This window comes from Falco naumanni, chromosome 11 (genome assembly GCF_017639655.2).
Source record: "Falco naumanni isolate bFalNau1 chromosome 11, bFalNau1.pat, whole genome shotgun sequence".
Lineage (NCBI taxonomy): Eukaryota > Metazoa > Chordata > Aves > Falconiformes > Falconidae > Falco > Falco naumanni.
In genome coordinates, this window is record NC_054064.1 from 9,162,323 (window position 1) to 9,176,241 (window position 13,919).

The following is a 13,919-nucleotide window of genomic DNA, read 5'->3' on the forward strand; positions in this document are numbered from 1 at the left end:
GGATTTCATGCCATACTTTCCCATTTTGATACTTGAATATGGAAACTAAATTCCTGTGCTTTCTGCTCTCTGAGCTGGACAGCGCTAGCTTTACAGCAGTGGGATCGATTGCACTTTGCCAGGCACACTCCAGCTTTCTTGTTGTCTCCTTAGTGAAGCAGCCAGGCAACCGCTGTGACTCATGCTAGCTGATGAAATTCAAGTGGTGTCTAAAAACCGCAGGCTCATTATTCACTGTTATGCGTGACCATGTGTGGTAGAGAAGGAGGTAACTTTTGAAGGGGCATGAAAGGAGCTTAAATTAAATGTTTCCCATCCTTTGTTCTTGTTTCGCATAATCCACATAAAGAGGAGGAGGTCCCATCCCATCCTGTTTTGCACCACCTTCCATAGCTTCTTCTTGGCTGGAAAGCAAGAGCCCCATGGCTCTGATGGGTGCGGTAGGGGGGGAATCCTTCCCCAGGGGTGACTGTGGCTCTTACGTCAGCTTGGTCACCCTGTCCCTTGCTTTACATGAGTGGGGAGGTAGGAAAGAGGAGAGAGAAGGGAAGGAAGACACAGTGGCCACCTCTGTAGTTTATGCAGCGGTTTGTGTTAAACCCAAGACACAGCAGTGGTGGAGATTGCTTTAAAATCGTAGAGGAGTCAGTAATCCCCAGTTGACGACTGAAAAGTGGATGACTGATGATTCTGTGAAATGGGTCTCAGGTCCCATTTCAGTAGCAATAAGCACGGGAAGGGGAACGCACTGTCCCTCCAGCGTTAGGGACTGTCTGCAGAAACTGTCCAGCCTTGCACTGCAACACCTCCAGCTGTAATGAGCTTCAAGGGGTGACCTAAAACCTCAGTGCACCGACCTCGTTGAACAAAGCTGTAAGATGTGGCTTTAGCACCATCTATGAGCTCCTACAAGGCATTAACAACCCCAATAAGAAAAACTAATGTTTTTCATATCAAAGAGACTTGTAGAGGAAGGGGTCACCAGATACAAATGGAAGCTGATGGTATGGAAACTTACTGGTGAGGAGAGTCAGTCCCTCAAGTAAATAATCTCAGGAATTGAATTGTTTCAATCTTTATTTCAAGACAAGTGCATCTACATGTATATATGTAGGTCAGTCTAGTTCAGCCTGAAAAGTGCAGACGAATCAGTGTGTGAAATGCCCTCTCCTGCTCTAAACAAGAAGAAAGGGCGCACCCTTCCAAGGTACAAATCCATTCCCATTGCTTAAGCTTAATCTTTCTTGCTGTCCTGCGCACCTGTCCACACCACTGACACGGCCAGCCCTGCACATCAGGAAGCCCCAGCCCTGCACACCCTTGGGGAGAACTGAAACTCAAGCTGAGCTGTAAAAAAAAGAAAGTATGTAAAAATTTCATATAGTTTTCATACCAGTGAAAATGTCTGCTGAAACACAGTGAATGTATAAATCACCCCCCCATCCCCAAGGGACACTACATGCCCAGCGGTTACAAAGGGAAGTTTTATTAGCTTTTAGGAAGCTGATTGTCACTTCAACAGGGGAGGATGACAATCCCCAGCTTGGGGGCAGGGTGCAGCTGCCTTCTGTCCCGATGGCACGTAGAGCAGCCAGAGGTGAAAGCACAAAATGCCCCTTGCAGCTGGGGAGGAGCATCCTGTGGATGCAAGTCAGCCCACAGCTTCTCGGTCCTGAGATGAGAAAAAGGTGCTTCTGGGCACTGCAAGAATAACTGCTTCAGCTAATGAGTTTTCCCCTGAGCCTGTGGCCCTGCCCCAGGTTGGGAAGTTCATAAAATCCACCAACAATATTGTAAAGCGTATGGAAAAGCTCACCAAGGCCTGGAAGATTTCCTTAACTGCCTTTGGCACCTGAGCCCACCGGAGTGCTCAGCCAGGAGCAGGTCAGGCCAGCAGCTGAGGTGGGCAGCAGCGTGGTGCCTGTGTAGCAGGAACACCCTGGAGCACTGGGAGCATCTGCAAAGAGGAGCTTAGTGCCAACAGCACGAAGTCTGAACCCTTCCCAGTGTCTCTAAGAAATATGAAGTAACATTCTTATGCCTATAGTATAAATACATAAATAATCTTAACAAAAGACTTTGCAGTGTACAGCCAGGTAGTCAATTAGTTCTTGAAATCTGCCCCACTTGAACCAAAAATACAGTTCACGCGCTGCCTGCAAGTGTGGGCAGGGCTGGGCTTGTCCACAGCAGCCACGTGCTGTAATGAGAAGAGGGACCAGGATCGCTGAGAGCAGCCTGACTTCAGCAGGAGCCAGGCAGGGTGCCCATGGGTACACAGGCGCGTCGTGGAGGTGGTGCCTGTGAATCTCTGGTGGTGCATACCTGTATGACAAGGTCTACTGCGAGGCTCAGGGGAACCGTCTGAGTCCTCCCAGAGGGAAGGATGCACAGACCTGCAGGTTTCACTTGGTTCATTAGAGGGAACCCACCAAATCCGGAGTGTTCATGGTTTTCCAAACTTTTATGTGCCTGGATCACTTTTGGGTCAAGCCAGTCTGTGTGTGTGTGCTTGAAGGAGATTCTCCTTCAACTTAACACCTCCAAGAGCCGGTATCAGTATGTAAATGTCCCAGAAGATACTCCCTTGGCTCAGGCTTCAGTAGTCTGCAGATAGCTGGAAGAGCCAGTGCACCTCCACTCTTAAAAGCTGCTCCTAAAAACCTCACAGTCACTGCAGGGCCTATGTGTCTGCTGTCTAGTGCAATCCCGTCAGCTTCTTTCAAAAGACCACCTTCCTCTTGTGGCCTTTACCTGTCAGAAAGCATTTACCTGGACCACTGCAAAGGCACCCCCTGCCACCTCTTCCCTGTCTCCTGCCTCGCCAGGCAAAGGGCTGTTGAGCAGATCTGTTCTCCTCCTTCTCCAAATGGCTTCAAGACACTTGAGGCACCTTCCTGATTTACCAGACTTCTATTTTAGCAAATATACAGTGTATTTGTACTATATACAGATACTGTCAAGTAAACAGAGAAACCCAGAGGGCCTCTGCACATGAGCTAAGCTTAGGTGACTGTCTTTGGCTTTCATTTCTGTTCTCCACACATCCCTTTCTCCAGTGGTAGAAAGATCAATCCTAGGTAGCAGAACAGCTGCACGGCGCTCCAAAGAGATGAACATGGCATGCACTACGTAAAGCCCGTTTGCACTGTAGTTTCTCTGCACTCCAGCTGAGGCAAATGCCCGCAGGCAAATGGATGGGTAGGAAAGGCTGTACTTTACACGTTACATCTAATACGTCATCTTCTACAGCGGGCAAGTGAAGGGAGTTAATAACAAAAAGCTAAACGACAAATCCTTGATGGTGGCGTCAGAGTTGGTCAACAGGGTGATGTTATCTTCATCAAACAAGTAGAGCACTGTGGTGAGGTTTACTGGAGTGTCTCTGTCCTGGAAAGGTTGCTCCCAAAGGGCCAAGCTGGTCGCCTTACCTGTCTTCTGCAGTGTCAGCTTCAGCAAGTCCTCCTCTTCCAGGTCAGAGAAAAAGATATAGCCTTTCAAGGACACGAGGTAGAGGCCATCACAGGTGATCATGATGGAACCATTTCTGATCTGAATAGAGCCTAGTTCAGCAGTGAGGTTCATGGCTACTCCTTTCACGCTTTTACCTGGAATGGAAAAAGCGAAGATGATTCCATGATGACAAGTGTCATCTTGGAAATGGGCTGTTTTATATGAACTGACTTCAGGAACGGGGGGAAAATACAGGAAAGGAAGAGAGTGAACTAGAGAATAGGGCAGACCAGAGCTAGAATATCATCTACTCTAGACAGTCATCATCTACAATAGAAGTTTCCAAGTCCCTGCTCCTGAGCAAGCTGTGCCTTTTGGACTACAACTCCAGTTTGTATGAATTATTCCTCCAAGTTTCTATTTATGCACTATATATTTACTGTCTGTCTGTCTGTCTTAAAATACAGACATGTAAGTAAAGCATCTCTGTGGGTTTAGGAAGCATTGGTTCCTAGAAAAAACAGAAAATAAAGACAATAAGTAAGAGGAAAAATGTGCAGAGCTGGAAGGAAGTGAAAAAGTGCTTTCAGTGAACATGCTGCTAACGTGAGTCCTTGCCCTTGGGTTTGGTTGTGGGTTTTTTTTAATAGAAGACAGGGTAAAAAAACAGTGTAGAGACAGAAATGGAAGAAACAAATTAATACAGATCAGAGTCAGGAGAAGTTAAACCAGAACTTATCATGAAAGGTTTTCTCTTGGAATGAGCAGTAACAGTTCCCAGGGCTGTGCTGGGAATGTTCCCCTGCTGTGTTCCTGGGGTTTTGGCACACCAGCTGAAACCTCTTGGACCCAGAAGGTAGGAAGCACAGCCTCTCTGGCCTGAGGCCAAATTTCTCAAAGCTTCTTCTCTAAGAACATAGGCTTCTATTAGGTTAGGTTCATTGTTACTTTACAATATTAACTGAAATTAAAACCAAATTAAAAATTTTAGTATTTGCTTCTATAGTTGAGGTATGTCATTGGTCAGCATGCAGAGCACTGCTATTTCTGCTGCCGTGCATACACTTGTTCGCTCTTCCCCAGGAAATCATTTACATTTTTCATAAATCAGGAAATCATTGACTTGTTTCAGAAATACCCCAAGAGCACATCGCATGTACTCAGTAAACTCTCAAAAATACTTTTCTTGTTCTTTCACAGAGTGAAAGCTTGTTTTAGTAGATAGGTAAGGATTGCAGAAATCTGTGTGGATTTTCAGGTTTCTTCTGCTTTGGGAATCCCTTTTGTTTGGTTTTGGCCCCTTACAGCACTGGGTCAGGTTTGGCCCCTCTCTCCCAAGACAGCTCTCCTGGCACCTTCCTCCATCAGAAGAAATAGCCATTGCTGTGACAAAAAGCACTTAAAAACCTCTGGTGTTTTAGGGACCACTGGCCACCATGGCACACTGCGGGGACCATGCGTGGGTGCAGAGCAGAGCAGGGAGCTGGGAGCCCTCCCAGGGGCGGGGGGAGCCCTCTGGGGGAACTGCAGTACTGGGGGGTTGCAACCTAAGGAAGCTGGAGCTGCCACCCGGGTACCAGGGAAGTGTTCCAGGGGTATGGGCATCCCTAGAGCCCCCACAGGACATGCTCTGGGCAGCTGGGAGCCGTCCAGTAACCGAGGCAGTGCTCCAGCAGAGCCAGGAGCTCTCCTGAGGGTTGTTGTAGGGGAGGGGGCAGCGGCGGTTCCGGTAGCGGCTGCTGTACAGGGGCAGCATGGCAGGTGTACCAGTGCTCGTTGGGGGCCGGGGGCAGCATTGAAGGGCCTGGTGAGCCCTGCCTGGGTGCCCCCTGCCCTAATGTCCACCCACCTGTGTATCGGATGTGGGTCCACTGCACTATGTCACTCTGAGGCTGAAAGGAAAGAAGAGAAATCCTTGTTAACACACCAGGAGGGTCCCTTCCCGCTGCACTATTGCTTTCGTTTCCAAGCCAGGACTGTATCTCCAAAAGCATCACAGACAGCCTCAGCTGGCACGACTGCTACTAGCCAGCTACGCTTTACTTGCTTTTATATGTGCACTCACAACCCAGAAGGCCAACCGTATCCGGGGCTGCATCACAAGCAGCGTGACCAGCAGGTCGAGGCAGGTGACTCTCCCTCTCCACTCCGCTGTCCTGAGTCCCCACTCGGAGCGCTGTGCCCAGCTCGGGGGCCCCCAACATAAGGAGGACATGGACCTGTTGGAGCAAGTCCACAGGAGGGCCATGAAGATGCTCAGAGGGGCTGGAGCACCTCTTCTATGGAGACAGGCTAAGAGGGTTGGGGTTGTTCAGCCTGGAGAAGAGAAGGCTCCGGGGAGACCTTTGAGCAGCCTGCCAGTACCTAAAGAGGCCGACAGGAAAGATGGAGAGAGACATTTTACAAGGGCATGTAGTGATAGGACAAGGGGAAGTGACTTTAAACTGAGAGAGGGTCGATCTAGATTAGATCTAAGGAAGAAATTCTTTACTATGAGAGCTGTGAGGCACTGGCAGAGGTTGCCCAGAGCAGCTGTGGGTGCCCCATCCCTGGAACTGTTCAAGGCCAAGTTGGACGGGGCTTGGAGCAGCCTGGTCTGGTGGGAGGGGTCCCTGCCCATGGCAGGGGATTTGGAATTGGATGATCTTTAAGGTCCTTTCCAACCCAAACCATTCTGTGATTCTTTATCATTATTATAAAATACAGTGGTTCTATTATAAAATAGAGTGGTTCCTAGCCAGTCTGACTTCCAGCCCAGTGCTGAGCCCTGCAGAACACACCAGGCAGTGTTGGTCCTGTTTAGAAAAACACCCTGGTAAATGTAATTGAGTCAGACCAAACATTGAGGAAGGACCTTGGGGTGTAGAGGCTCTTCTGCCTGACCCCCCTGAGTCTGACTTACAGCCAGGGGTGCCAGTTTGCAGAGCTGGGACCCAGACATGTCCCCGTTGTCTCACCCTCCTCTTGCATGGTACTAAGAGGTGGCTCTGGCCTTACGGTTCCCTCTACTTTGGATCTTTTACAGGCTGTTACTAGATGTGTGTCTCTGTGGCTCCCGTAGAAGTGCATTAAGACATGTTTAAAATCGATTTGCATTTTATGAGTGTAACAGAAAAACTGAACGCAAATACAGAAGCATGTATCTTACTGATCAGAGACACAAAACACCAAGCTTCTGTATAGATCTGAGCTTTGCATCAAACTCATCTCTCATCTTAACCACAGAAGGCCCAAATCTACAGTCTCCACACAACCGCAAGTCCTCAGTGTTTTGCTAGCTTAAAGAATGAAAGGTTAGGCTTGCTGCTCCATGCTCTTCTCTTTCCTAAGGGAAAAGGTGGGATGGTGGGATGTGCGTTGGCCTGACTTTCATGTATTTGACCTCATGTGTTTGTTACAGGAACAGAGCAGCCCCTTCACTGAGCACAGGGAAGGTTCTGGTAGCAGCGCAGAGTGAGCGGAGACATGCCCATCTGCCGGTTCTGTGCTGGGCGCTGGTAAAGGCAAGCGGCAGGGGAAGGAAGCTGGAGCCAGGCTGCTGTGTGCTGGAGGGTGAGGTGGGTCCTGGTGGTGGGGAAGGTCCGCTCTGACACCCTCTAGTGCTGCACAGCTGATACTCTGCCCCTTCCTCCACTGGCAAGGCTGGGTTCAGCTACCAAATACAAGCTTTTATTGCGCACTGGCTCCGGTGGAACTATCTCCCCCAGCATTACTGATCCTATCCACCGCCTCAGCAGCTTGAGTCTTACACTTACTCTTTTTCTAGGCACCCAAGTGCACGAGCGTTTCACTCTGGTTCAGGCAGCTGGGATTTCCAGGTGGTTTCCCAACAAGATAATAGCAAAGCACAGAACCACTGGGCTTCTGAGGACAAACACCATCCACTGCAACCTGTCTGATCTGGCCACTGGTGGACAGGATATATCAAACACAGACAGGTTGGGTGACAAACTTGTAGCAATAGTAGGAATGTCAGCCCTGTTGTCACTAATGCACGTTACCTGTATTACGTGTCTCTGACAGTTACTGCACAATCTCAAAGCACTTTGCAATTATCTAGTAGTATGTTCTGCTGAGAACATCTCTGTAGGACTGGAAGGACGTCCACAAGCTAATAACAAAGTTAGTCACTCTTCTTTCTGTGTTCTGCCTTCTAATGGTATGTGGGAAAGGATGCCAGGAGAGCTGAGGGCACAGAGGTGCTTCTTACCAACTGCTTCAGATTTCCCTGTATCATTTACAGAGTTTCCACATCATTTTCACCTGTTCTGGTTCCCCAGACATGAGACTGCCTCTTGTCTGGGACATTGTGTCTGTGCCACGTGGCAGAAGTTTCAGGAATAGGTTTGTACTGCACAAAGCACAAATCTCAGGGGACTGTAGCAATACACACTGGTTGTGAGGACTGCTGCAATCATGTACCCGACTCCCTGTGTCATACGGATTGCAGACAACTGTGCACTGGAAGAGCGTTGTACCTTCTCCACACCAGGTGGTCTTAGGATTATGGCCATATCTTCCTTATTGACATTAAACCTCTGCATGACTACTCTTCCTACACCTTTTTCTGCCCTGTTCAAGCAAAACCAACCTATAACAGATCACTAGAAACCTTTAAATTCCCAACAGCTGCTCAAGGCTTTTACCTCCCATGCATTCACCATCGGGGGGTTTCACACCCCCGATCACACCTGTGAGTGGCTTGCCCATGGCCTGATTCCAGCTGGTGTGGCCAGAAGAGGTAATTCCAGCAGAGGCGGGAATTCACAAGCCTTGCAGATGTGAAAGCAGGCTATCACTGCCTTGTATTTTTTTAACTTGCTCATTTGGAAATCACAGCTGAGGTTTGCTCTCCAGGTGGCACCATGGCAGAAACCAGATCACTCTCCCTTTTTATTAACCATGGTCTAAGCTGCAGACACTGACCTTCCTGAGCATGTGCCGTAACATTGTTTGAGCTATGTTTTCACAGAAGAGTCCAAGGGCTTTTTTTAGGAGCTGTGAGAACAATGGAAAGTAATCAAATACGGTCTTGCTATGAAAAAACACAGCTGCTGTCTTGCTATCAAAGTTAGTGTAGCACTTTCCAGCCCTGGAGAGCAGGAGACACTCTTCCCAAGAAGAAGGGCAGCCTCTCAGCTGCTCCCCAAGACCAGCGTTCCCAGCCTGCCACTCAGGTGCTGCTGTGCCCCTGCTTCCCTACATCTCCCTAAACTGCCCCAAGAGTCAAGTCAGGTTAGTACTGCTGCCTTTTTTGTAGACATTTCTGTGGTGGGTTCCTGGGCTCGCACTGAGCCCTGGCATTCCAGTGCGATGAGATGCCCGTGTGCAGCCCATGAGACCACTCCTGCACAGCGTGGTGCAGTCAGAACAGCACACCATGCTTATCTGCTTAAAATAACAGAAACACATTCCGAGCCTGCAGTTAGCAAGTGTTTAAACCAAAAAGGTTCTCTTGGTGACTCCTGGGTCCTGGACTTATCTGCAGCAGTTGCTGCTCCTTGAGCACCCTGTTTCAGTTGTTTCTGTTGAGGAAGGGAAACTCCAGGCATGTACCGTATCCCCTCCCCAGCTGCTGCTCTCTTGGGTTTGTAAGGCTCACAGGCAGCAGCGCCAGCCCCTGCCACCTTCCTCTGGAGGAGGATTTGAGTTAACGTTTTTACAGAAGGGAGACATACTGAGAGCTGAGGAGTCACAACCAGACTGTGACCCAGGAGAGGCTTCTGCATCCTGAGCAGTGTGATATCTTGCCCTTCTCCATTGGCTTCCAGTACAACTCCTTTCTCCCAAAGTAGTGGAAGGAGAAGAGGACTGAATTGAAAGAAAAGTGTTATCTTTCACTGTTACCAGGCTCGTCATTCTGCAGTTTAATAACCACTGTGAGACTCAGGTCAGTGAAACTTGCACAGGGCACAAGGGTTTTTGTTAAACAGCAGGGGACACAGAGCATGAGGCCATCCCTCCCTTGCACGGTTACATGCCTGCTTGCTTCTCTGCCAAGTCTAAGTAAGTGGGAGGAAAGAATGAACTCTGATATGAAGAACAACACACTTTAAAGTGGTACATAGTTCCTGGAGAAGATGTAGGAGGAGAAGTAGCTAGTGCAGAAGAGACACTGAAATCGCAGTGAAAGGTTGTTGACAATCCACCAGCCTGAAAACATGAGAAAGAGCCAAACATATTTGCTGTGAATTTTGCTACGGTATTTTGAGTTTCAAGAGTCTTTGTTATTTATATTTTTTGCAGTGGTGTTAAATGTACACGAAACTCTCTCTGGCCACATCAGCCTTTCTCTCTCTCATATACACACCCACAGGCAATGTCCTCTGCAGATATAGATGACTACTCCTAAAGCCCAGTATGTGTGCAGGCTGAGAGCCCTGAGTTTCAGAGCTGTCACAAGCTAGCTTGCTTTCTCACATATCTACCTGCACATATAGTAGTACTTCTAAAAAGTACAGGAGATGTATATGAGCAACCCGGGTTCTGATTCCTCCACATGCACTTGTTGAAAGCAAACATCGACCCAGATGATCCTATTTAATTAAATGGAAATACACACGAGTCAATGCAAGCAGGGGAGGGAGCAGGAGGGAGGTAGGCCTCCCTCCCCCACGGGCCAGTGCAAAGGCCATTCTTGGAACCATTCCCCTCTAGACAACCTGCCCCCATACCACGCACTGGGCAATAGTAGATGTTGTTTTGAGGACACGCAATGTAAAAAAATGAATTAAAGTCATTAAGGAAAGATTAAAAATTTGTGGTTTGAATGGGGATAAATCTAAATGCTTTTTTCTTTCTTAAAAAGAAATATCAAATAAACCCTACACAAAGCTTTACAGGCCAACAGACAATGGGTTGAACATTAGCTCTTACCGTTGAAGTTTGCAGAGAATCTATACCAAGGTAAATCAAGCAGGCAAGCAGTAATATCCACTGAGCAGCTGCAGACACGAGGTGCAGCGTGTTCCTAACCTGTCCTCTTTGCCAGCTCTTCCACTCATCCTCTGCAGGTTCCTTTTTGTGACCCATGTGGTCTTGATTTCTTGGCTCTACATCTGACTGTTCTTCCATCTCAGCCACCTGCCAACAGCTGCTGGAGAAGGGGCCAGGAGCACAACAGGAGCCTGGAGGAGCAGGGGGCAGATGAACTGGATGCTCCTGTTCCAGGAGCAGAGATGAAGTGAAGACAGTGCCTTCAGGAGACTGCTTTATGCACACAGAGAAGCAGGCGGGGGAACTTCTTTGTGACTAATCTGAATTTCCCCTTCCTTCCTTTCTTTCTTTTCTTTTTAATTTTTCTTTTTCTTTTTTTTTTTTTTTTTTTGTGTGTGTGTGTGAATGTGGGGGATGATTTACTGCATCCCAGTTCAGTTTTGAGTAAGGGCCTTTGAAAGTGGATGTGTTTATATCTTTCATAGCTTCAGCTGTTGATGTCTTGATATGTGATGTTTCCAACAATAGCTAAATGATGGGTGGACAGTGCTTGTCTCCACTCAGCCTTTTGTCAGTAAGAGCTCTCATCTTTCTGTTCAGCCTCAGGTGGGGTGTTTACAGGGCTGGCTCCCTCCCGCGTTAGCTGAAATCTTCTTTCTGTACAGAAGCAATAAATAGGAAGGGACGTGGGACAGGTGGACAGCACAAAGAATGGGAGAGAAAATACGCACTTTCCATTTCTCTCCACCTTTGTCTTCCGGCTTTAAAGCCATGGGATGCTGCATGAAGCCTAAGAGGGAGAAAATGGAGAACTGCTCAGGGAAGATCCTTTTTTGCACACACTGAAACCTGCAGACCAGGGAACACACTTAGAGAGGACCTCCGGGCCATCCAGGCTTCCCTCCTGGAAGAGGGTTGCACACCCACTTTGCTTGGTCCTCTTGTGACATTGGCTTGTGACGCACGGAGCTGCTAAATGTCAGTTGTCTGCAGCAGGGACCACCTCCTGTGCTTATTTGGAGTGACAGGCTTTGCATCCTTTTTGGGGGCAGTCCAGCACTGCTCTTTCCACTGCTCTTTTAGCTAGATTTTTTTTCTGTTCTAAATTAGCATATCGTGACTGAAGTCAGGTGCTGCCTCCTCCCGGTGAGGATCAGGCCCATTGGGAGTGCTATTGTCTGTCTGTCATTCAGGGATGAGTTGTCAGAAAGTTTCCCTTCCCCAAAACGTACTCTCTCAACCTGTCACAAGGCACATGTCCTGACAAGCATGTACCCTGCATGCAGAGGAAACAGAAGTAATGCTTTTTCATGTGTTTTTTTCCATCTAGGCAAGGATATTTCCTATGAACATACACCAAAGGAAGGGGGAGTACAGCAGCTGGGTAAGCAACCTGCCGTGAGGAGACCCCACGCTCGCCACCCTTGTTCTTGAAAAATAACCTTGAGTTGCCAGTAGCTGGTGGATTGAGGCAGGAATACTATCTGGTGTTTGTCTCAAGAGCAAACCAAAAGTCATGGAAACTTACTGAAGAAGGCTCAGCTTTCACATTTTCCATCAGTTCTTGAGTGCACGGAAATCCTTGTCCCACTTTCACTGGCGACCACTCACCAGGGCGTGCTGGAACCCCCGGCTGAGCCTCAGCCTGATGAGAGACCTCAGGAACAACCTTAATCCTCCTTGCTCATTCAGAAATACGACAGGAGAGTTTGCACTGCCACCGAGCAGTTCTCTCTGATTCAGAGGGTGAGTTTGGAGGCAGGACTCCAACATGTTGCAGTCACACAGCGCCTGGGAGCCTGTGCAGCCCCAACCAAGCTCAGCATCGACTGTGACTGGGCTTGGGCTTGGCCAAGCACTGCAGAGGAGTGAAGCAATACTGTATGGTGCGGTGCTGCAGGGACCTGCTGAGGCGGGGGGGGTGTGAAGAAGGAAACTGTTTGCTCCCATGGACCTGCAGCAGCCTGCCATGTCTAGATGCTTGCTTAAAAGGTCCCCAGAAAAACACTCACCCTGCTCACAGCCCTGGTGTTCATCCATAAGGGGTTTGGTGATGCTGGGGAGTCCACAGACACTCTGGAGATGAGGACATCTCACATGTGGCTTCAGAGCAGCTTCCTGGGGGGGAACAAATCCACGTCTGGGTCCTTACCCCATGGGCAGAGGTCTCGGCCACCGCAGTGCAGATGGATGGCAGTGGTGGTCAGGAAGCTGGGACCTGGACCCACAGGAAAGGTGAAACAGGCTCAGAGGGCTGTCCAGGCCACACAACACCTGAGCACGTGCCTCCTCGTGCCCAGAGGTCTCTGCCATGGGGTTGTCTTCGGGGCAGTGTGCCCAGACCCCCGTTTGCAGCCCCCACGGCTGAAGGAGGCAGGCATGGAGGAGGGCTGTGGGGCCAGGGCTGCCCCATACCTGCGCTCCTACCTGTAGCGATAGTTGCCAGCGAATGACTGCAGAGGCAGCCAGCTGCAGGCCTTGCACAGCCTACCGACGGGCTCGTCCATGTTTCAGCGGGGAATCACAGACCGAGAGCACACACGCATGATGCCGTGGCTGTCTTCCTGGAAGAGCAGGCATTGCTGTGTATCACAGAAACATGGGCTGTTCTGCCCTGCAGACTCCCTCCAAGAAAGGAAACTTGGGTTTGCCATTTGCTGCTTAGTTTCTGCAAAAATGCCAGGATGCTGAGCATAGGTGTTCCAAACTCATGTGATTCTGTTAATTCTCACATTTTGGGTACATGCCTTTGAACCAGACACAAGCTCTCGCCCAGCTCCATCCTCAACTCTGGATCTTCTACTGCTTTTGTTCCTAAACCCATAAATTTCAGAAACACATATGCACACCCTCGCCCCACATAAAAAAAAAATGTGGGCGGAGGGTGTGCATATGTATTTCTGAAATTGCCTCATCATTTCTGTACTCCCCAGTGCAAGTGTTGCTCAGCCTGGGTTAACAAGACCAACAGTGCTGAGGATCAAAAGCTACATTTCAAGTAATTTATCTGGCATTGTGTCTGAAACAGGAAAGAGGACAGCTCATTCAGAGGCATCATAAACACCTATGCACAGACTATCTATTGTGGGTTTAATTGCCTCCTGCCTTGCATATGAAAACGTGCATGCAAATTTGGTGGCTTTAGACATGTGCTGTCAGAGCCCCTGCTCTCCATCCTAGAGGAAATCTTCCTGGCCTTTGGCACCCTGATGCATTGCAGGCTTGCTGCACACACCCAGCAGCTGCCAAAATTTGCTGTGTTGATCCAAATTATTTTGGTAGCTCTTCCACAGGGAGCCTAAAGCTGGAGTCTCTTGGGGTTTTTCCTCAACCCTTCGCAGTCATCATGCCATTCCAGTGATGGGGCAAGCCGGCAGGCTGAGGTGGCTTTGGGGGCTTTGTGAGCCTGTTGGCGCTCTGCAGCAGAGCCTGGTTACTTAGTAGTTTTCCAAAGAAATGCCTCTCGGTGGCAGATAAAGCAATGTTATTCCAGCCAGGACTGAAGGAAACCAGAGTTAACCAGTAGCATG

The 13,919-nt window shown here is 48.9% G+C and overlaps 1 protein-coding gene across 1 annotated transcript; it reads right to left on the bottom strand.

The window, feature by feature from the left end:
• Positions 1-1,136: 1,136 nt before the first annotated feature.
• On the bottom strand, positions 1,137-10,713 carry TNFSF4 (TNF superfamily member 4). Its single transcript, XM_040611370.1, has 3 exons — positions 10,330-10,713; positions 5,303-5,345; positions 1,137-3,608 (listed from the first exon to the last, which is right to left on the bottom strand). Exons 1-3 carry the CDS (start codon positions 10,525-10,527, stop codon positions 3,247-3,249), a joined length of 603 nt encoding a protein of 200 aa, XP_040467304.1. The 5' UTR covers positions 10,528-10,713; the 3' UTR covers positions 1,137-3,246.
• Positions 10,714-13,919: the final 3,206 nt, after the last annotated feature.